At 50.6% G+C, this 22,420-nt stretch overlaps 6 protein-coding genes across 6 annotated transcripts; 3 read left to right on the top strand and 3 right to left on the bottom strand.

The window, feature by feature from the left end:
• Positions 1-630: 630 nt before the first annotated feature.
• QC763_310460 (uncharacterized protein) lies at positions 631-2,214 on the top strand (the record flags this gene model as incomplete). Its single annotated transcript, XM_062911502.1, has 2 exons — positions 631-2,004; positions 2,050-2,214. The coding sequence occupies 2 exons, from the start codon at positions 631-633 to the stop codon at positions 2,212-2,214; spliced, it is 1,539 nt and encodes a 512-aa protein (XP_062767532.1).
• A 1,590-nt stretch (positions 2,215-3,804) lies between these two features.
• QC763_310470 (uncharacterized protein) lies at positions 3,805-8,093 on the top strand. The gene is made up of 2 exons (XM_062911503.1): positions 3,805-7,088; positions 7,149-8,093. Exons 1-2 carry the CDS (start codon positions 5,148-5,150, stop codon positions 8,073-8,075), a joined length of 2,868 nt encoding a protein of 955 aa, XP_062767531.1. The 5' UTR covers positions 3,805-5,147; the 3' UTR covers positions 8,076-8,093.
• Positions 8,094-14,733: 6,640 nt separating this feature from the next.
• On the bottom strand, positions 14,734-18,490 carry QC763_310400 (uncharacterized protein). Its single transcript, XM_062911497.1, has 6 exons — positions 18,154-18,490; positions 16,865-18,093; positions 16,521-16,813; positions 15,814-16,428; positions 15,525-15,760; positions 14,734-14,823 (listed from the first exon to the last, which is right to left on the bottom strand). The coding sequence occupies exons 2-5, from the start codon at positions 17,617-17,619 to the stop codon at positions 15,558-15,560; spliced, it is 1,866 nt and encodes a 621-aa protein (XP_062767530.1). The 5' UTR covers positions 17,620-18,093; positions 18,154-18,490; the 3' UTR covers positions 14,734-14,823; positions 15,525-15,557.
• Positions 18,487-21,261, top strand: QC763_310390 (uncharacterized protein). Its single transcript, XM_062911496.1, has 2 exons — positions 18,487-19,054; positions 19,119-21,261. The coding sequence occupies exons 1-2, from the start codon at positions 18,833-18,835 to the stop codon at positions 19,761-19,763; spliced, it is 867 nt and encodes a 288-aa protein (XP_062767528.1). The 5' UTR covers positions 18,487-18,832; the 3' UTR covers positions 19,764-21,261.
• Positions 19,951-21,060, bottom strand: QC763_310380 (uncharacterized protein; the record flags this gene model as incomplete). The annotated part of the gene is made up of 1 exon (XM_062911495.1): positions 19,951-21,060. The coding sequence occupies one exon, from the start codon at positions 21,058-21,060 to the stop codon at positions 19,951-19,953; it is 1,110 nt and encodes a 369-aa protein (XP_062767529.1).
• QC763_310370 (uncharacterized protein) lies at positions 21,260-22,330 on the bottom strand (the record flags this gene model as incomplete). The annotated part of the gene is made up of 4 exons (XM_062911494.1): positions 21,260-21,436; positions 21,497-21,850; positions 21,903-21,939; positions 21,993-22,330. The coding sequence occupies 4 exons, from the start codon at positions 22,328-22,330 to the stop codon at positions 21,260-21,262; spliced, it is 906 nt and encodes a 301-aa protein (XP_062767527.1).
• Positions 22,331-22,420: the final 90 nt, after the last annotated feature.

Here is a 22,420-nt window from a genome sequence, read left to right as displayed (position 1 = left end):
ACATGTTCGCGGTGGAACCTTCCGAAGCTCAACTCTTCTGCTCAAGGTAAGTGCGATGTAGGCAAGGAAGATGATTATGATTGTGAAGAGGGCTGCCCTTTTTCTGAAGGAGTCACGCTGTCGACAACATCAACCGGCACTGCGCAACGCAAGTCACTACTTACCTTGAGGGTGGCACGTGCCGAACGTTAAACCGCCCACCACGCTTCATCTCGCGCCCAGATACCTAGGTAACGTAACTAAGTGTCGACACACGACCTCATCTTATTTCTCTCTTTTTCGTCTTCATCATTTTTCTCTTTGTAAAACAAGTTGCCATCTGCTCAGACATCACCATCAGAGAAAATGCGTGCCCCATCGCACAAAACAGAGTTCAGATCAGTGGCATGTTGGCGTTCCGTTCCTGCGGTGGCGAAAGCTTCACTGCTGGAGGTGACGGTGTGGAGGAGACCATGATGTTTAAGTTTTTTGCCAGCGCCCAACATAGCTTTTTGAACACTGGAAAGCCACAAAAGTTTGGAAAAGAATTTCTGGATTAAAAATTCGCCCTCGGAAACTTCTCTCCCTTCTTCCTTTCCACCCTTCATCCACACCCTCTTCTGCTACCAGCATTAGCAAGTCTGTCCCTGCATGATGCCTGATCAATTCAAAGCGGTCCAACAGAGGCTGGCCGGGCTGGTCCAGATGGTGGCCCCCGATCTCCAGGAACTACGTCAAGAGGTTGAGGAGCTCACCAAAGCCCTCGCTGCCGAGGAGGAGGCTAGCGACATCAACAGAAAAATGTACATTACTCAGAGGATAGCACTGAATTGGAAACTCCAGCAGCAGACCGCCGAAATTACCAATTTGCATGAGCGGCAGTTCAAGCTCTCCCAGGAGCTGGCCGCCTGCCAGCAAAAAATTGCCTGCTCTTCCATCACACACGCCGAGCAGATTGCCGCCATTGAGAAGGACTACGACGAGCAAATCTCGACCATCAACTCCCTTCACCAGCGGGAGATCTCCGACTTGCAGTTGCGCCATCAGCTGTCGCGCCATCGGGATGCCGTGAACGCGATGCATAATGCCGACCTGCTTCAGACGCAACTCGCCTGGGAGAGACTCAAGGTCGGTGACTTGCGGAGGGACTGCGCCAAGTTGGAGGAGGAGCGTGACCAGTCCAGGAAGGATTGCGAGTCGTGGAAGACGAAGTATCACGAGTCCATGAAGTCTAATGAACAGCTCCAGAAGAAATTCCGCTGGGAGACCGCGACGGTGGATTCTCTCTGCAAGAACTGCATCATGTTGCAGGAGCAAGGCGACGAGTGGAAAAAGAAGCACAACCAGATGAAGGAGGAACACGGCGAGTTGCAAGACAAGCACCGGAACTTGGAAGAGTCTGACCTCGCACTGAAGAGCCGCTACCATGCCCAATCCGCTGAGCTGAACGCGGCCCTCGAGCGCAATCACAGTCTTGAGGAGGAGGTCCAGCAGATGAAGGAGCAGTTGAAAGAGGAAGACCGGCGCGCCACTGAGGCAGAATCGCGAAAGTTATTCTTCCTTGCGAAACTGCAAAGCTTGCAAGACGACCACGCCGAACAAAAGGAAATGTATTTGAAGAGGCGTCAGGCGTACAAGGAGCTGCTGGTATTACACGTGAGATTGCACGGTGACCATCATAAGCAAAGTAAGGTTGTCGAGACCGTGCGCTACGACATCAAGGGCCTGGAGAATATACAAAAGAGGCTTATTGAGGAACTGGAAGATATGAAGGACGACTGCAGAAAACGCCGACAGGAGTGCGAGGATATGATGTTCAGTCATAATGTCTTGGCCGCCAGGAACAATGAGCTGTTGGTTCAATGCGTTGAGCTTCAGACCAAGTGTGAGAAGCTTGATGATGAGGTTACTGGGGCCCAGGGGTTTGAAATTATTGGCTCCCCCGTGGAGTCATATGATGATGAGGAGAGCGATGAGGAGAGCGATGAGGAGAGCGATGAGGAGAGCGATGACGAGAACGATGAGGAGAGCGATGACGAGAGCGATGAGGAGAACGATGACGAGAGCGAGGAGAGCGAGGAGGAGGAGGGTGACGAGGAGAGTGGCGAGGAGGATAAGGAAGAGGACGGCGATTTTGACGAGGCAGACGATCAACTGTCTGACCTTGATGACCTTGTTGAGGTAGAGGATCAGGTGTCAGATGATGGTTGTGAGTTCCCTGACGAGGACAAATAAGTGAAGGCTTGGCAGGAGATATTGCGGTGGTGGTCATTTGTTTCAGATTCTTAGTCACCTGGTAAATATCTTGGTACATTATTATCATTGTTTATCTTGCCGGGTGTCAGCCGCCACTGGCCTTTTTGCCAGCCCTATAAATAACAAAAAGAACCATCCAGGTGCCAAAGCGATCTAGAGCAAGTTCAGCCCAGTACCACCAATCAATGTCCCTGGTAGCCCTACGGTGAGGGTGTAGAAGTAGAGAGACTTCGGCCATATTCCAACCTCTCACGATCACCAAAATCACAGAGGCAAGAAGGAGCAGGCTGGGAATCTGCGGTGGACATAATTAACACCAGGGCCCACAGCTGTAATAAGACATACGAACTGATACTTACTTCTATGAGAATGACTGGCCCGGTCTTCCTTCCTTTCAATGGGTTTGAGCAAGATGCGTACATTACCATTCCCTGGATAGTGAGCCCCCCGACAAAAAGGACGAGTAGTGTTGCAGAGATTACAACAGAAGCTATCTTGCTGCCGTTGAACACATCATCCAGTCGTGGCATTCCCAAGCGTCCGACAACCGTCAAGTCAGGATTAATTTCTCTCTCCTCCATGATGCAATATGTCAAGCCCAGCACCGTTGCCACCCCTGCCAGCGTCCACATGGCTGCCCTTCCGGCCCGGATAATAAGTGCCCTCTCGTTTGATGGCCAGCTGTAGCGTTGACCAAATTCCACAAGCAAAACACTATAAAGAGCTGCGCCCACGTGTCGGAATAGACGAGCGACGGGTTCGAGTCGTTTTGCTGATAGGAGCATTAAAAGGTAGCGGTCTTCAAAGGAGAGATAGACTTCAGGTGTGTTGTAGTAAGCGTAAACGGAGAAGGAGGCTATGCGGAGAATGTAGCCACTATTATGACTGATTGTGAGTTGACTGAATATTGTCAGCGGTGAAGGGAAATATCTACATGATTAAAGCGGACATGGTAGCGGCGTAATAATGCCATATTGGGCGTATTTTGGGGATTCGCAAGGCGCTGTAGCCAAACGTGCACAGGAAAAAGAGTGTAAAGATGCCCTCGACGATGGCGCTAGCAGCGTAGACGAAAGGGGGGTCGACACTGTAGTAGGCTGTTTTGGATCGCTTTGCCATGGTTAGAAGGATGCCGCAAGACTTGGAGTATAAGCTTGGAGAAGAGTCAGTTCGGGGAGGTTCTCAAGAGTGTATGCCAAAGACCTCCATCACTCAGTCGAACTGCCGATGAGAGATGTTATATGTTGCCATCCCATCTTGGCGAGGCCTCTCTTTTTAACAGCTGCGCCATACTGTTTTGACGCCGGCAGGCAGATTACCAGGACTCGGTTCCAGATGTTGGGAGACTTGGCAGGGCGCATTATGTGACTGACGGGCGATGGTTTGGCCGGTCTGACAGGTTGACATTGAACATCGTGGCTTGTCAGGGTTAATGCCCAAGTGGTTAAGTTTAGAAAGATCCCTAGGATTAGCTGTGGCTCAATCATTGACTTTTTGGTTGGCCAATGGAAGCCCTCAATTGTCCGTTACTGGTTTCAGCAACTTGTGGACAGAAACCAGCACGGCTCCCTTAACACAAACCCCAGCTTCTCTCTATTTGCTGCTTTCTTTACGTCCCGCTTTCTCGCGTCCTCCGTCCTCACAATGATGGATTTTTTTTTGCCCAGCTTCTAGCACGGTCAGAAGACTCGCCAACTCAGCATCCGAAGGCCGCAGTGAAATGACCGTGGATTCCGACCAAGACCCAGGCCCTCACGCCAACCGGGAGATGCTCCCTGTCCCGGGCCCTGTCACGCCTCGGCCCGGCGACAAGCTCTGTCATGTCTGCGAAAAACTCCAACTGAGTCCTCGACTGTTTGTCGTCTTTCCGGGAGATGAGGGTTAGGGTTAACCCGAGACTTGTCATTGCAAGCAGACGTATACAACGCCTTTGTTGGTGTGGCACGCCAGATCAAGCGGCAGTTGAATACTGGCATCTACCACAGGCTGCCAACCATCTATTTCTACTGGTTTCTGCTATGGTGTCCTCTACCTCTTCACACTCGCCGCCTCTCAGAAACGATCAGCCAACCCGTGGGGCCCAGCTGGTCCTGGTTCTCATGGGTTGGCTCTTGGTCATATATATGGGAATGGTATTGCCGGGAAATTGAACGCATTGGTAGAGGGATACGAAATCGATGTTGGGTTTTTGGTATCAGAGCCTGGGACATGATACGACAGAATGCAAACGCCTTGCGCGGCTCAATGACGACATGAATGGAGCTGTTGAGCCACCCTTGAAGGCTGAACGCAGAAATTACTATGATAGGAGCTTGGAACCATCAAGTTGCAACCAGGTTGGATGGATGAACATGCGCTTCAGGCAGAAAGAGAGTTCATGCTACTCTGATCTGACTGAACACGATCTTGGATGGGGGTACAAGGTGATGATGCTTGATAGGAGAGATGGGGACGGTGGCAGACACGCAACACGGTCGATTTCGAGCATGTATGCGGAGCGTGTCGCCGTTGGATCCATTGACGTGTGCCAGTTGCTGGCTCGACTGGTCTGGAAGGAGATCATTCTTGGCTAGCATTTTGTGGGCCATCTGCACGCAAACCATTCCTCTGCACGCTTGGTCACAGAGTGCCTGGCTGTTGACTGGTCCAACCATCGTCAAAATCTTGGCAAGGCCTCCAATTTGGGTTATCAGCCCCAGAGTCACAACCGTTTCCATGACCACTGCCCGCCTTTGAGTTTCCTAAAAATGCTCAGCTGAACCAAGCCAAGTGAGCCCGCGGCCGAGTACCCTGGCCAGGTCGGCGGTTAGCTTCTTCGGGGCGGTCAGTCGACCTGTGCCAACCCATACAAATATCCATCATGGTTCCCCCAAAACAGTATCCAGAAGCCTACCACCTGACCAACTCCAAACATGGCTGCTGTTCAGCTAGATCTTGCAGCAGTGCAGCAGCTCGCCGCTGAGCAGCGCGCCCTTCTTGACACTATTGACGAGCTTCGAAAACTTGGCCTAGGAAAATTTGTCCAACTTCCTCAACTCATCGTTGTTGGCGATCAATCATCCGGAAAAAGCTCCGTCCTGGAGGCCATCTCTCGTGTCCGCTTTCCTATCAAAGACGGACTCTGCACGCGCTTTGCAACTGAGTTGGTGCTTCGCCAAGCCTCCCAGACGAAAGTCAACGTCCAGATCCAGAATGATGCTGGCGATGTGGACGATCATGTCTTTGACAGAACCGGCCTCAGCAACGACGAACTTCCTGCTATCATCGAGGAAGCCAAAGATTTCATGGTTGTCGGCTCGGGATCAAGTACATTCTCAGAACAAGTCCTCCGGGTGGAAATTTCCGGCCCTGCTGTTCCACAGTTGACGCTTGTCGACCTCCCCGGTTTCTATCATAATGAGACAGAGAACCAAGAGGCCGGCGGTGTTGCTGTGGTCGATCGGCTCGCAGAAAAGTATATGCGCCAGAAGAACAGCATCATCCTCGCCGTTGTCTCAGCCCAAAGTGAGCTGGCTGCCCAAAAGGTCTTGAATGAAGCGAAAAAACACGATCCTACCCGAGGGCGAACCCTGGGAATCATCACCAAGCCCGATAAGGTTGACCAGGGCTCCCACAACGAAGGCCAATACTTGCGTCTGGCGGAGAACAAGGAAGGCTCTCACAAACTGGCACTCGGCTGGCATGTGCTACGCAACCGAACTCATATGGAGACCACGTCAACAGATGGCGAGCGTGATGAGGCCGAGAAGAACTTCTTTCGAAACGGAGTGTGGGCAACAATCAAGGCTCAGGACAGGGGCATTGAGGCTCTCAGGGACAAGCTCAGCCAGGTTCTCTTGGCACACATTCAGCGCAAACTTCCAGAGCTCATGGAGGACATTGAACACTTGATCAAGCAACGTCAAAGTCGACTCAAGGAACTGGGCGAGCAACGTTCAACACCACAGGCCATGAGAACGTACCTCACCAAGATCAGTTCCCGTTTCCGTGAGCTTGCTGGTGAAGCAGTTAGGGGCAACTACCTTGACGATTTCTTTGGCGGTTTGTATCCTGATCCAGACTCAACCGAATATACCGATGCTCGAATCAAGAAGTTGCGCGCTTTGGTGAGGGACCTCAACAGAGTCTTTGCACACGTTTTGTTGGTCAAAGGCAATCGACGCAAGATTATTTGGGACGGCGATAACCAGGACAGGGACTCTGATGACGGTGAATCTGACAACGAAGAAAATGAATGTTCTGAGCCAGAGCTTGCAGCCCATCTTCACCAGCTTCTTGAACATTATCCTTTTGAAGACCCGGCAACCGTTTCGCTCGCAAATCTCAAGGGCGAGTTGGAAGCCATGGCCTCTGAAAACCAGGGCACCGAGTTTCCGGGCTCACCCAATGATCGATTGACGCTCCGTCTCTTCCGGGATCAATCACAGCCTTGGGAGAACATCGCCGAACGTCATATCAAACTGATCACGGAAATTTGTCAGGGCTTTACCGAGAAGCTCATAGATCATATCGTCGGAAGAGACCCCAAGACGGCACAGGCACTCCTGAGAGAGTACGTTGCCCCATTCTTTCAAGAAAAGGCGTCTTTGCTAGGTGTCAAGCTTCAGGAACTGCTGTATCACTACATGAATGGGTACGATCCTATGCCCTTGCTCAAGAACACACGAAGCCGGAAGGGGGGCGAGCGGCGAGTTCAACAAACCGCCCGTCAACTTGAGAAAGTGTATCCAAATCTGGAAGGGTTGACCCATGAACATGTGTCGAGAGCTGTGTTGGAAGCAGCTTCAGAGGCAACCCCGTCTAGTGATTTTGGAACAGACAAAATCATTGAGAGCATGGCCAATTATTATGATGTGAGTTTTCCCGGAAGATGTTTGGTCTTGGAATGGCTTGCGCTGATATCTGTCTTACAGAGATCACTTGACATCTTCATTGACAATGTTGTGGTCCTCGGACTGGAAAACTGTCTTCTGCGCCATCTCCCAACCATCCTCGATCCTGACATGGTTCCTAACATGACAGATGAAGATGTCGAAAAGGTTGCCGCTGAATCACGTCCGGTAAAGCAGGAGAGAGAAGAGCTGCAAGTCCAACTTACCAAGCTCCAGAGTGGACATGCTGCATGCAGAGCGTTCCAGCCAAGAGACTTGCCTTCGTTCTCTGCGTCGAGCAGAAACGGGATGGCAATTGGCGGGACCGGCCTTGTTTTGAGGCGGGGACCTAGCCAGAGCCCAGCTCCGGTACCAAGCATCGAAACCGACAGAACAGCAACTCCTGGGAGCCGACAGTCAACCGCTACACTCGGCCGCACACCTTCCTCTTCTTCGACAAGCACTGGTACACCACGTGTTTCGGGATCTTCCGCTCCTGTTTCTGCTTCAGCCCCAGCTCCCCGCTCAACCTTCGCGGACATGGAGAACCCACCCGCCCCCAGGTCTGGTGGGTTATTCACCACCATACAATCCACGTCCGGGGTACTTAGCACTAAACCAGCCTCGCCCGGCACTGGTGGGCTATTCGGAACGAGTGATCCTACACCAACGGCTTCTTCGCTTTTTAGCCCCAAGGGCTCTTCAGCGTTTGGTAATCCATCAACACCGAACTCGGCGTCTTTGTTCTCTGCTCCCTCCGGCACAAATTCCTTCACATCATTCGCCAAGGCTCCCACTTCTTCGTCATTCTCCAATGCCCCTACTGTTGCGTTTCCTTCCGGGGGAATATTTGGCAGCAGTAATAACCAAAGTGGTGGTGCTATGAATAGTACGAAGCCGGGGCAGGCATCAGGTTCGGGTTTTTTCGGCTTTCCTTCCGCCAAAACTGGAGGGGCTCAAGGCAGTTAGTTTTCTTCTTGCGTTGTCACACACGTCAACGAACCAACCACCGTGAATACGGCCAACAACACTGTCGGTACCACTGTACGGAGGGGTAACTGCACGTTGCGAGCCAATGGTCAAAGTGAGGCAGACAATCACAGGCTTCGCGGTTATTGAGAAGATAATATTGGTCAACCTGAGATATTGAGGGACTTAGCAGCGGCCTGAGGCCACTGGGCACGGACCACTTGACGATGGATAAATACGTGTCTTTGAGATCTGTTTGTATTCCTAGACCTTCTTCTTCTTCATCATGCTCTTCGAGGCCATTGAAGATTATTAGCCTGAATTGAACCATGAGTTCCAAGCCCTGATATTACAGCCCTTGTCACATGCGTTGCCCTTGATCTTTGTGGTTTGGTGCTGTCTAGAATGAAGGCTGACTGACTGTGATGGGTTACCAGTGCCTTTACCCCATTGCAAAGCACCTCCGATCAATTAAAGATATATAGCTACAAAGTTTGATAGCCCTGGGCTGCCTGGCAAATATGACATATACCATCACATCGCGGCCTTGCCCAGTTGCGAGGGTTGGTCTCCAGAGGAGGTACGCCTTCATCAGGTAACAGCGGCGGGCACAACGGGATTTTAGGGGCCTTGAACGATGATAAAAATCGCTTTCGCTATCATTTGGCCTACTTTTGACTATCGTTGTTACTATCTTTCAAGGTATATTGTGCCTCAAGCATTGATTTTTTGGTTGGCCAATGGGAAGCCCTCAATTGTCCGTCACTTAGTCACTGGTTCCACGACATCGCGCGACTCGTCGACAGAAACCAGCACTGCCCCATTGACACGAAAGTGGATCTAGCTTCAAGAGAGATGTTTGAGAAAAGGACAAAAAGGGAAACAAAAGCATATAGATTGAACCCTAATTCTCACATTCTACTAGTAATATCATATCTCCTCCCATGTCCCATCAGGTGCTTGATATAGTTAATATTCATCCCAATCACTTTGCCATAGACGCAAGGCTCTATGCACCTTCTCAAAAGCAACGCGCTTATCAGGGTGTTTTTTCTGAGAGTGCCTTTTCCCACTGTCAAAGAATGTCAATGAGGAGTAACTAAGTAAGCAAGGAGCCTTGGGGATACACTTACACATTTGAATGATTTTACCTGTTCGCCAGCTCCGGGCCAGTTCTCGCCCGACATGCACGAGTGATCGGGCACGTATGAAGCAAATGACCCCAAACATCTAGGCTCGTAATAGAAGTAGCACAAGGCTTCGTTCGGGACACGGAGGGATCGTGGCACCAGGTTCTCTCCCATACACCCGGGCTTCTCACAAGGGTAGCGTTAGATATTGCAAACCAGCAGGAAAGGACTTACCGATGGATAGGGTAATGGCGTCCTGATTGTTGTCGAGCTGGGGAATCTGTTTTTCTAGCACATCCTACATGACAGTGCCAGAGCATGAAAGAAACTGGAAGCTGCGACCGGATGGATCTCCGATTCGTGAATCTTGGTTAACGAGATATGGATAGGCGTGATCGTAGCGAGTACAGGCAAAGTCTTGTGTTGCAAGGTTAGATTCCGCGTGGTGTTAAGAAACACTCCAGAAAGTCCACTTACCACCACCAGCTTCAAGAGCGTCAAATACGCTTCCTAGTCTGTCTCCGGTACCGATTCCAGCCGAATAAGAGTCCCCAATAGCTGCAAGCTTTCTGATGTTCAAGGGGTCGTCTGGGATGTCGTCGTCCCTATTTTCCATGTCCCACTCCGTGCCGTCATGCGAACACTTGGCCTTTTCGTTGTCAAATACAATCCAGCAGATGTTCTCGTAAGTGGATGGAAGAGCCGGAATCGTGCCTCCGCTTCCTGGGTCATCATCAGAAGGAGCCGGCAGGGCACCGAATCCTGGATCTTGACCCGGGGCCCAGCCTGCGTCACTACCTTCGACATCCGTTAAACCACAACGATTGAAGAACGTCTCTCCGTGATTTGTAAACGTGGCCATGATGGAGTGCAAGTCTGCTCTGCCGTCTCCGTCGAGGTCAGGAAAGTATTGACAGGTGCCTGCCCAAGAGCCCGAGTACTGTTTTCCACTCTTCAAGAACCACCAATTGCTACCGCCGGTGTCCATCTTGCCTCTGTTGATGTAGACAGTGGCGTCGCCAGTGTACTTGTCGACCCAGATCAAATCGTCACCGCCACGCCCGTCGACATTGCCGAAGCGAATGTTAGCACGATCGATACCTTCAGCCTTCTTAAGTTGTTTGATCCTCTCCCACGAACCGTCGCTGTTGTGGGTCCAGCCGTGGAATCGTCCGTCAGGCTGGATGCAAGTATAATCTGACATATTATTGTTTGAAATGTCGGCAAATCTGACAGGAAGGTCGTGAATGCCAACACCTCTCTTTTCAGGACAGTTCAAGACGGGCGCTGGATCGGTAAGATAGGTCCAGGTGAAAGCGCCCGTGGTCTTGTAGTTGTTCAGGCAGACGGAAACTGTTGTTGTTGTCTGGATCGACCCACGCAATGTCGCACGCACCATCATTGTTCCAGTCGACCAGATGAAGATCCCTGCGATCCAGATTCCGTGTAGGGTTCCAGATTTGCTTGGGTGTACCCCAGAACATATCGTTGTCACCGCTTACCGACTTCTTCCTAAGTTGGGCCAAACGGTCATCCTCACCGTTGGCAGAGTCCAAATGTAGTCTTGTCTCCCATGGCCATGCATATTGCAGTACTTGTTGCCATCGGCTTTGAGCTTGGTGGAACCACCCCCAGTGTTTTTCCAAACTTTCATGTCGAACTTGAATCTGCCGTCGAATTGGTTGGTCGATTGCAAATAGACATAGTCTGCCTTTGGTAAAAGTCCAAAGGCAGCCTCGCCATAGATCCTGGCAAAGTGAATTCTGTTTCGGTTGGTAGCACCAACAACAGCATGGGTTGGTCCAGAAGAGGCGCCATTCCAGAATCCCTGCCGCCAGGCGACGTTGAGTCCGTCACCTGGTTTTCCCTGTTTGCAACTTCGCGAGTTGGTCCAAGTTGTCGTGGTGCCTGTGTCGCTCACCCATAACCAGTCACCGCGCCCATCGCCGTTGATGTCCTCCAAACGAACACCACGCATGTCACCCATTCCCTTTTCGGAGAAACGCAAGCCAAGGGCTTGCCAGAATGGAGTGTCCGTGGTACCTGAATTTCTCCAAGCCTGAACATTTCCAGTGTTGTCGATAACCATGTAGTCGGCTCTGCCATCCCCATCGATATCGCCCCATCTGACACGATCCTGAGCGTATCCAACGTTGCCCTTGATCCTGCCGGTCTTGGTGAATGTCGGTGGGCTTGCGGCAGTTCCATCTCGGTTATCAATGGACGCCAATGTATCTCCCTTGGGCGAAACGCAAAGGAAATTATCGTATCCATCAGCCTTGATATCAACCCACCATATACCACGAGGATTGCAGAACAGTTTGGTGTCCAGATCGGACATCTTGGAGAACTTGCCACCTCCATTGTTTCTCCACGTGGCGAAAGAAAGCACGTCGTCAGCATACCACCAACCAACAAGGTCATCATACTTGGAACCATAAAGCCTGGCGAAGAACCAATTGGTCGCGATCAAACTCAGACGTGTACGACCATATAGTGCCCATCGGCTGGCTGTTGTGGTAGTAGAGGCCATCATCGTCGCCCGAGCTCTTCTGAGTGATACCACCGTATTTGAGCCTGACCAGGTTTCTTGTCACAAGTGTTGCCCACTGTCGCAGAAAATGGAGAAGCATCTGCAATGAGCCCCGATTGGTGAGCCCACTCAATGGCATACCAGAACTTGATTGCCATCTTCTTATGTCCAGCATCGCTGAGAAGTTCGTGGTTAACTGTGAATTTCTAGACTAGAAAACCTTGAACTTACTTGGGATGGATGCCATCTGACCCCAACTCATTCAACGGGATATCGATATCGATGTAACCGATCGGCTTTCCCACGCTCTGGAGGCGCCTGACCAGTGTCCTAACAAAACAAAATGTTGTTAGATAAGGGCATTCCTAGGATTCGATAACCCAAATCCTGTGGGCAGACAGCTGGTCGTGGGAACATAGTTGTATTGCTCGTTGATTTGTAAACGATTGCTCTCTGCCTCCTTATCGCTTCATCGAAGCACAGAAGAAACAAAAACATATGTTTTGGACATGCCATCGGCGGAACAGAGATTGCTAAGTAGAGCTTCCAATCGGCTACTAGCCCCGTCCACCTAGAAGAGTGTTAGCTACTACGCAACAGTAATCAAGTGACGCTGAGAAGGGATATACCAGTCCTTGATTTGCGTCGTTGGTGCCGACGTTCATCAAAAAAACATATTAGTTTTGAGGTTAGTTACATACAAAGGACATTAACTACAGCTTACCAGAACGACATTTTGCTTGTATCCGTATGAGTTGCGCGCTGCTATTCGGACTTGGTCGATAGTGTTACCGCCAGTGGCTTCGAAGTCTTATTGACTTAATGTTGAGATGGAAATCTGAAGCTTTATAGGGAGAACTTACTCTGTCCGTCATATCTCCACTCTGTTTGCTTCCAACCATATTGACAAGCCACTAAGATAACATCTGTTAGCACATGTAGCAAGCGATCATGAAATAGTTCTCACAAAGGAGACCACCAAAGTATACGTACGCCTTGGTATCTCGACTGATCCCTCAGAGGCTTTTGAAAGCTACACCGCGCATATGTCAGCCTTCCTTTCCAGGATATCATTCTCTGTTCATCACCTACCAGTTACCAGTGCTCGATCCAACACCACTGACAATAGATGCACCCAAAGGCAAGATTCTCAAGGCAGGCTTCACATCTTGACGAGCCGTAAGGCCTACAAGAATGGGAGCGAAAGTGGTCTCGTTGAACTCTGATCCATAGAAGAGTACTGCCTGGAAGGCACACCCGCTACTCCGCCCAAGAATGCAAGAGCCGGCACAATCAGACTAAACACAGTCTTGACGTGCATAATTGCAAGTTATGTACAGAGCAACCGTAAACGTAACATGTATGATATTTGATATGAAGGTTTTGAAAAGAGGTTTTAGAATAGGAAGATGGGAGGTTGAAGAGGGAGAGATAGGTAGAAGTACACAATGAATGAAACACACCGCAATCGATGAAATGAGTTACGAGACATACTGGACTACTATTACACTATGCGTTTCCGAAAAGAAAACTCAGCGGCAATTCATAGTAGAATTCAAAACATAAGCAGTGACCGAGGTTCACTACTATTTTGAGGGGGCTCAATCTCACCACTTTACCTGTTCCTTCGGGGCATTGTTCAGAGCATCCTTCCTCGCATTCTTCGAGGTTTCTTTCCTCACGTTATTTTCCCCGCATTCTTCCTGGCACTTTTTTCGCATTCTTCCTTGCTAAAAAGATCTAGGTATAAGGCTTGATTGACTAGCTAAGAGTACGTGACACAGATGGGATGATGGCTGAATACATGCTGAGTGACCTCCTGACACCCCTGAATACCGCTGAAACCCAAGTACCAATACATTGCTGCCATGAGGCCCTGATCCTATTATTCAGCATTTCTCACATTTTTCGCATTCTTCCTCGCATCCGCCGGAGCATCGGTCGGGACTAAGTAATAAAACCTCGCAACCATGTACAATAAGTATAGTACCGCATCAGCGAGGTTCCATTGGATTGGCAACGAAGCTAGCGGACCGCTGGATATAATCACCAACGCGGTCTTCATCCACTTAGAATTCTTCGGTTCAACGGCTCACGGATTAGCAAATGATTTCAGCCCTCTAGTATAATCGCTGCCTTCTCGTGCTCTCCACGCGCCTTCACAAATGTATTATATAGAGGGATAAGTAGTGGATGTCAGATGCTGCGCCAGTTATCAGATCCTTTGAAGCGGTTCAATCTCAGCCCACCTGACCTTTATACCTCAGAGATAAACCACATGATCGTCGAACCCGAGCTGTACATCCGATTGTGTGTGATTTGACCTTCCCACTAAGCACCAATTGTCTGCAGCTCAGTTGTCTATAGGCTATTCAGCCACAAGGTACGAAGGTCGGGAGGGTGAGATTGATCTTCCCCCAGTCTTGCATCCCACGAAATAAATATAGGAAGCTAAGCCTATAGGCACAGTAAGATGAACATCTCCCTCCCTTTCCGTCATGACTAATTTAACTGGAATCACACTTCAAAGTCTTCTCAAATACCAACTTTAGTATTTTCCCTTATACAAGCTTCTGCCCATATTTTCATCAGTCACAGCACTGCTTTGGATTCTCTTAAGTTTCAACTCTTTGAACCATTTCTTCATTCTCAGGAATACACTGCAAACCATGCATTTCCACTCAGCGACTGTGGCAGCCGCCTTCTTCAGCGCAGTAGCTGCTATTCCTTGTTCAGAAATCGGATGGTCAACTGGCAACATGGACGAAAGCCCCCTTCTGGATCCATTTGATCCGCAAGGACGTTGGGAGGTTGTGAAAGCCAACGAATGTTGGGTTCGCTTTCAAACTTTCAGGCCAGGGCAGAATCCAAAGGACGTCAGGGTCACCAAAAGGGGGTTCACTGCAACTCCAGACCAAGTCGCTCACACAATCAACAACTGCTTTGGTAGCCCTGACAATATGAGGCTTTGGCTCCCGTTGGCGACGAAAAGCTTTCAAAATGTACGTATGGTTTCTATTCTCCACTTTTACATCTCAACTTTAGAAATTGAAATGCGGGCTTCTTTTGAAGAACCTAATGTATCCTGTTGATCTCCAAGATCCCACAACTTTCGTTGTACTATAGCATTTCCAATCTAGTGTTACAGGCCAATATCCTGCCGCCGAAGATTAGCGAAGACCACGAAGTCGTCGAAGGGCAATTATCTAGAGTAAAGGGTCGCACTGTACTGTCCATCAGTAATTTATCTTTACCTCGACGACGCTGCTTTGCTAAAAAAAATAATCGTTTCAAGTCCTCCCTAGCGGCGCTAAAAAACTCGAAGTCGTGCGTCCGAGCCCTCCTGATCAGGGCGAAAGCAATATTAATCTACAGAGAGCAGATGCAATGGGGATTACCGGGCTCAAGGGCACAATATCATCAGATGACTGGGCCTACACCAGAGCCGCCGAAGCGCAGTTGGTCTTGCTAAGCATCTTTAATGAACAATGCAGAGCCTATTTCGCAAGGGATGAACCAAACTTGAAAAATGCTTGGATCACGGCGGAAAAGGCAGACAGCAACGAATGTGTCGTTATCGATTTTCGGGAATTCAAGAATTTCATACTCCACGCTAGGCCGGCGGCATCCGGTTAATGGATATAACGCTGCGGAGTTCTATTTTTCTAGGCGATTGTATTTATATAAATGCATGTTTAGATTTAAATATGAAGTTGGGAGTCAACCATCTTGAAATGCTTACAAAGTAGTTATCTTTCAAGGTCTCCATTCAAACCACCATGGCACCAATCTCTATTTTTCATGTCCACAACGTGCACATTAAAGCAGTGGCACAATCACTGTGACTAACACCTGTGAGTTACTTTTCCCACAACGGTACTCTCCCGGCCACAGCCCTTCCAGGTCAAACTCGAGGATAAATGGGTCCAATCCTAAAGGCTCGACTTTGGCCATTAGGCCGCCGCCGACAATCACCTTCACCGGACCGAAGAGCGGGCGGCTGTTGGCAGACACGTAGAGGCCTGTTAATTTGGGTCAGCTTTTTGTAGCTTCAACGGACGAATCCATTTCTCACCTAGATTCCCCAGCGCCTTCAACTCGAGATCTGCCTGGATTTCTGATGTTTCTGGCAGAACTTTATAAGTTGTTGCCATCACAGCAGCAGCCCCCGCCATCTTTCCTAACAGTCCCAAGACAGCCACATCAGTCTGCTGAAACCGGCGGACTGGGTATCTGGTAATGATGTGACAGTCGTGCGGCCCGAAGTGAAGCTCCATGATGGCCAGACTCCCATCAGCGTGTCTGAGAAGTTTTCCAGAGCTGTGCACCCGGAATAAGTAGCCCGCTTTATCTCCCGCTAGAGATGGCTCACAGTAACTCAGCGAGACTAGCTTTGTTCGCGGCACATTGTCAAGATTAAACACTGCCGTGATAACGACCCGGTAATGCTCCGCTCTGACCTGGAGGAACTGAGTCTCTGAGTGCCCGGTGTACATCCCCACCGTCCTCCCCAGCTTCTCTGTTCGAAGCACGAGGAGTCTACCGTCTGGGGCTTTTGCAGTCATTTGCTCGATCAGGTCGAGGTCGTGCTCACCCGGTGTGTCAGTGATATAAATTGGACCACCGGAAACACATCGTGCTGTGGCGTGGAAGCGGGAGTATTGATGGCGGGTTTGGAACATGTCCCAGTCTGGGAGGACGTCAAAATGCTGCATGAGAAGGGCGTTGTGGGCGTTGCAGAAAATGTGCCAGGAGTGGGAGCTGGTTTTGGAGTCAGCATACCTATTTGAGCGCCATCAGATGGAGGGACCTGCCTTGGATCATCTGGGAAGAAGTCGTCAGATGTCCTCATCATCGGCTTGGGAAGGTCTTCTCGCAGGAACGAGTAGTACATCGTTTGTGGTATCTGCGCCATACAAGCGATGGCCCTACCACCAAAGTATTTGAGGGATGCCAGCCTCCATGCGTCCTGGTACGCTGTGATCAAGGCGAGCCTGTCGTCGGCATGGTCTGCGTAGTCCAGGAAACTTTGCGTGTCGACTTTGACTGCGTCCACACCTGCGTCAGACAGAAACCTGCTTGTTCATCAGCTGTGACGCTGTGTTGCCTCATAGATAGTTGCTGACCTGTAAAAATCATCAAACAGCCGCTCAGTATCGCTCCTATCGACTGTCGTCATGTCCCCACCGCCCAGAAAGATTCCTTCACGCCTTTTGAACGTTCTCATTGCGTAGACCTTGGCTATTTTTCCACTAGGTGCCATGCCTCCCCAATGACCAAAAATACCATGCCAAACGGCAATGAACTGAATATAGGGAAACACTGATCTGATAGCTGTGATGAGACTCTTCAAGCCACCAGGAAAATGCTCCTTGTTTGCCTCAAAGTCAGACCACTGCCTGTAAAAGTCGGATTTTCCAGGCTCAAGCTGAACAGACTGCCAGTTGTCATCAATGATAAGAGTTGTGAGCTTGACTCCCTTCTTGTCCAAGCTGGTGAGCGCATCGAGAATCTTGCTTGGCGAGAGATATTGTCCTAGCCCGTTCCAGGTGCAGTAAGCAAAGCCGTCATACCATGCTTGAAGCCTTGTTGTTTCGCCAACGCTGGCTGAGCCTGCATTTCGTAGGCCCGTAGCGAAAGGGCCGCTCCTATGGCCCCGAACAAATTCCCTGACTGGCCTCATAGCAGCAGCAATGGCTTCCTCGCATGTCTTGTCAACAGCAACTAACACACGGGCGTGAGCTGGCTCAGGTCCATCGTTCCTTGACGAAATCAGAATCTGTCCATTCTCGTTTGAAACAAGCGTGGTCAACAGATTGTCGATCCCGCTGATGGCTATGATGACGACGTGCAGCCCATCCCGCCTCAGAAACGAAAGCATTACAGCTCCCTCGTTGAGTAAAAAAACCTCTCGGCCATGCCGCGGCCCAAACCAAGCATCGTTGTGGCGAACAATACCAAGCCACCGAATGCAATCGATTGCTTTGCCTAGAGAGTAAAATGCACGACCGCAGGTTTGGCCCTGAGCAGCTGGTGTACTGGCTTTTAATTCCCACACGGTTTGCGTTGCCGCGCTGGTGACGGCTTGCCTTGGGGTTACCACGATATCTCTACTGATATCGGCCAGGTAGCTTGACAAATTGGTACTTGGGGTGTGAATAGCAGGAAGCACGACCTCGCCATCTTCACTCCCATCAATGTCCTTGATCCAGAGCCATGGCGCATCTTTACTGACCCGAAGCTTGACCGTGAATTTGAAGAGGCCTATCCACGCGGATGCCTCAGTAAGGGTTAGGATTGCGCCTGTGAAATACTTGCGGTCGTGGAGATTATCAAGTCGAGGGAAGGCCGTGGACTAAGGAGCTGTCAACACATTTTGGTTCTCGCAAGTGTCCAGTTGACGAGTGGTGCGCACTTCGGTGAGACCTAATTCAGACCATTCGCCGGTCGTCGTGCAATTGTGCCAGACCCTAACGTCGCTAACGGTGGGAGGGACTCCAACAACGAACTGAACCTAGTTTGAGACGATATTAGTCATCGAACCGAGCCTTGTGGCTGTGCTTTGAGACAGACGAGCGAGAGGTTAGGCTCGAGGATGTGGATGGCGCCCAGTGGGGGATGGCAAGTGATGGTCAGTGCCATCTGAACAACACAGACTACTTCGTGTACAGGCGTCAAGGTTTTCTCAGTGGGGTCATTAGGCTGCTGTGTGTGATGACTGGCTGATGGTGCAAAAAGTGATTGAAGCTGAGAAGGTTTGCTATCTATATAAATGCTATCGGGAGCGAAAGAGCGGGGGAGCAAACACACTTAAGTGGGGTTGGCCACCCACCGAGCCTTCGCACCATAGAAGCACTGTGATACTTCCACGCACATCAAAGTTGACTTTGGGAAACACTGATAAGCTATCCTGGTAGCTTTTCTTCTCAATGCTAAACTCGACAATGGCGCTCGTTCAATTTTTCGAAGCAGGTATAAAGCCTTGCACAATTCTTGCGAGCAAAAATACCACAGCTTCACGCTCTTCCTCTTTGCCATCTTCCTCTTCAGATACCTCAAACTACTCGGTGCCCTGATGCCCAAGACTCATCGCCATGCAACTTGCGCATAACCTCCTCCTCAGCTTTGCACTGTCATCGCCTGTCTCGGCGATGTTTACCTGTGGCAACGAGAATGCCACTCTCTTTCCCCCACCACCCATCGACAGAAGCCAACTCAGTATGAGAAGACGGCAAATATATCTTCTTCCTCCTCCCATCGAACTCATAGTTCATGTTGTTGCCCGCTCAAAAAGGCGTCAAGATGGATATCTTTCAGTAAGTACAATGCACGACTTAATACAAGCTATGAAAGTATGCTGACCAAGTCTCAACCAAACAGGACGAGGACATCCATCGGCAGGTTCAAGTGATCAAAGACTCATTCGCACCCGCTGGTATCACCTTCAACCATACCAAAAATCATTGGTTTGTGACAAAAGCCTGGTCTTTTGAGACACCCGGGTCACAAGATTGGGTGGACATGCAGTCGTTGTTGCATGAAGGCGATCAGAGGACACTCAACCTCTACTTCGTCCCATGGAAGAATGCTACTAAAGGCGGATTTTGCACGTTGCCGTGGTCAATGGGTGGGCCGCTCGATGGCTGTGTCATCAAGAGCAACACGGTGCCTGGAGGTGGACACAGTTATTGGAGCCAAGGGAAGGCAGCCGTTCACGAGATAGGCCACTGGCTCGGACTCGCGCACACGTTTGAAGTCCGCGATCCTGAGAACCCGTGCGACCCAACAGATCCAGACGATGGCGTTATTGACACCCCCAAGTTCGATTATCATCATTACACCCAGGAGATGAAGGGCACCTGCCACCTGGACCTGAATACGTGCCCCCACTTGGAAGGCAAGGACCCTGTTCACAACTACATGTCGTATGTCTCTGATGAGTGCGCGACCGAGTTTACAAGGGGTCAAGTCGTGCGAATGTACGAGATGTGGGCAAAGTATCGGGCGATACTTCCGGAAAAATGAATGGGAGAGGACTGTGGAGGGCTCATGAACAGGCATACTGTGGCCTCGAAAAGGCGGAAATTCCTTTACCTGTCATCTCGTGACCTGTCTACTAAGGTACATGACAAGCTTGAGGAACCTGTGACTTGGGTAGATAGCAATACTTTATATACACCAATCTACGACCATAACGTGATCTCTTCATTCTTTACACCTTCCCCAAACTCCTCACATACTCCCCCACAATCCCCTCCGCCCCCGGCCCCTCATCAACCACCAACCCCAACCTCTCCGCCGTGCTCAAGTCAAAATCCGTCGGCCAGCTCCTCAAAATCCTTTCCAACCCCTCATCCCGCACCTCCTTCACCAACCCCAACTTATCCTCCCCGCCAAACTTCCCCAACGCATCCATCATCTCCTGAACAGAAACACTCACCCCTGGAAACTGAATCACCCTCCTATGCACAGGCAAACACCCACTCCCCAACCCCAAAACCCTAACCAGATTCTCCGCTATCGTCCTCGGCGAAGCCAAAAAGCTCTTGAAACCCCTGTCCTCAATCGGGACCACACACTCCACCCCCCTCATCGGCTCCCTTATAATCCCCGACAGGAAGCTCGACGCCGCAGCCGTCGGCCTCCCCGGCCTGACACTAATGGTGGGAAACCGAGCAATAAACACGTCCAGAAACCCCTTTCTGTGCAGCGAGGTGAGGTACGACTCCGTCATGAGCTTGTGGCAGCCGTAGGTGCTTTCCGGCGTGGGCAGCACGTCGTCGGTGATTTTTCCCTGGGGTAGGGGCTGTCCGAATACCGCTTGGGAGGAGGCGTATATGACGCGGCAGCCGGGATTGGTGAGGCGGAGCTGGTCGGTGATGAGGCGGATCGAGTCGACGTTTACTTTGAGGGAGAGGTCGTAGTCTTCTTCCGATCCGGCGGACATGATGCCGTGGAACAGGAAGATTGCGTGGAGGGGCTGGGCGGCGGTGAGGAGGGTGGTGATGAAGGCAGGGGAGGTGATGTCGCCTTGGAGGAGGGTCGCGTTGGAGGGGTGGGTGACGTTGGGGGGGAGGATGGGGGGGTGGAGGTCGGTGAGGACGAGGCGGTATTCTGGGGAGTTGAGGAGGCGGGAGGCCAGGAGCGGGCCGACGAGGCCGGAAGCGCCGGTGATGATGATGTTCTTTGCTTCAGACATGTTTCGAACAGGGCGTGAGTATTCAGTGTTGTGGAGTTGTTGATTGAGTGAGAGGCGGAATGTCGTGTCATCGCTATGATGAGACCACGGGAGATTAAACCCTTGTTGGTGGCGTTGATGCATGTTGATGCGGGGTGGTCAGTGAGGACAACATCTGAGAGGTCAAGCTTCGAACAGGTGGAGTCAATGACAACAACAAAAAGAGCTGTTCCCTGATTTATTTGGTTTACCCCAGGGGCTAGTGTCCGCGGCATTATGTCCGTCGCCACATCCTAGTACTGTACATGTAGTCACAAAGACAATCGAGATTTACCCAAGCCTTTTAAGCAGAATACTTGCTCACCATTCTCAAGAGCGCCTCTTGAACCTCACGAGGACTGGTGGCATTCAAGAAGTGTCCTCCACCTGGTACAAGCGTCAAGGTAGCCTCGGGGGAGCTGGTGAACAACTTGATATGCTCAGCCGGCAATTTTACTCCAAAAACTGGATCTTGCTCTCCCTGTTCTTGTGTCAGATATCATCCCGTCTCGAAAAAGCAATCACAATAGAGCAAACTCACCTGCAACCAGTAAACAGGGCACCTGATGTGTCGCAATCTCAACAAGAGACCGTCACGCTCCAGCAAATTGGTCAGGGCCATCCTGACCTTCTTTCTGCCCTCATCTCCAACATAGACCTGCTTCAGCGTCTCATCCCAGAAAGCCAACAGCTCTGGCTTTGGGGCAGCACCGAATCCCAGGCCAGTGACCATGCCTCTCCATTGCTCGTCAACAACAAAGTCAGGGGTTGACTCGGAAACCGACCACTTTTCCAAGAAAGGAGTGAGAACAGCAGCTGGGTCCCAGCTCCCTTGAGTACGCGAGTAGGCAGACTCCGAGTCCATTGATGTGCCGAGAGGAAGTAGGCCAAGAATCTTGCTCATGTTAGTAACACTCTCTGGTGGAGAAATTGAGACATCAACTTACCCGCTCAGGAGCAAGCAAAGCCATGCGTACAACCATCCTGCAGACTGTTGTGAGCCCCCTTCTCTTCTCAGCATAAAACAACAAACATACCATCCGCCCTGGCTGGTTCCCAAAGCAAAAGCCTTCTCAACTCCCAACGCGTCCATAACCTGAAGCGCCATCTCCGCGGTGTCCCAGTAGGTGAAGTTTTCCCTCTTGAGAGCAAAAGTCGAGCCATGACCCAGAGGCTCAATAGCCAAAAGGTTCACGGCCGAAGTCAGCTCTTCATTGGAGAACTGGTCATCAAACAGCGAAACAGTCGTGCACATCGAGTTGATGAGGACGATCGTGGGCTTGGTCTTGTCGATGGAGCCTGACGGAGACGAAAGCCGATACCCGACTTTGATACCGCCCATATGGGGTACCGTCACGGTGGTTGTTGCAGCCATTGTGGGTAAAACAAAATAAATAAAAAGGGTATCAGATTCTTGAATCTCTGACCAAAAAATACCGGGAAGAGATAGCACGAAGGATCAAAA

This window comes from Podospora pseudopauciseta, chromosome 3 (assembly GCF_035222475.1).
Source record: "Podospora pseudopauciseta strain CBS 411.78 chromosome 3, whole genome shotgun sequence".
NCBI lineage: Eukaryota > Fungi > Ascomycota > Sordariomycetes > Sordariales > Podosporaceae > Podospora > Podospora pseudopauciseta.
This window is presented reverse-complemented; position numbering and strand designations above follow the sequence as displayed.

Excerpts from the sequence above, each read along its gene's own strand:
- QC763_310470 (XM_062911503.1), top strand. The coding sequence starts at position 5,148 with ATGGCTGCTGTTCAGCTAGATCTTGCAGCAGTGCAGCAGCTCGCCGCT. Across the intron at positions 7,089-7,148 it reads GCATGGCCAATTATTATGAT|AGATCACTTGACATCTTCAT; the intron begins GTGAGTTTTCCC and ends TCTGTCTTACAG.
- QC763_310390 (XM_062911496.1), top strand. The coding sequence starts at position 18,833 with ATGCAACTTGCGCATAACCTCCTCCTCAGCTTTGCACTGTCATCGCCT. Across the intron at positions 19,055-19,118 it reads GTCAAGATGGATATCTTTCA|GACGAGGACATCCATCGGCA; the intron begins GTAAGTACAATG and ends TCAACCAAACAG.
- QC763_310400 (XM_062911497.1), bottom strand. The coding sequence starts at position 17,619 with ATGCTTTCGTTTCTGAGGCGGGATGGGCTGCACGTCGTCATCATAGCC. Across the intron at positions 16,814-16,864 it reads CTGTTTGATGATTTTTACAG|GTTTCTGTCTGACGCAGGTG; the intron begins GTCAGCAACTAT and ends ATGAACAAGCAG. Across the intron at positions 16,429-16,520 it reads ATCTGATGGCGCTCAAATAG|ACTGGGACATGTTCCAAACC; the intron begins GTATGCTGACTC and ends ACGTCCTCCCAG.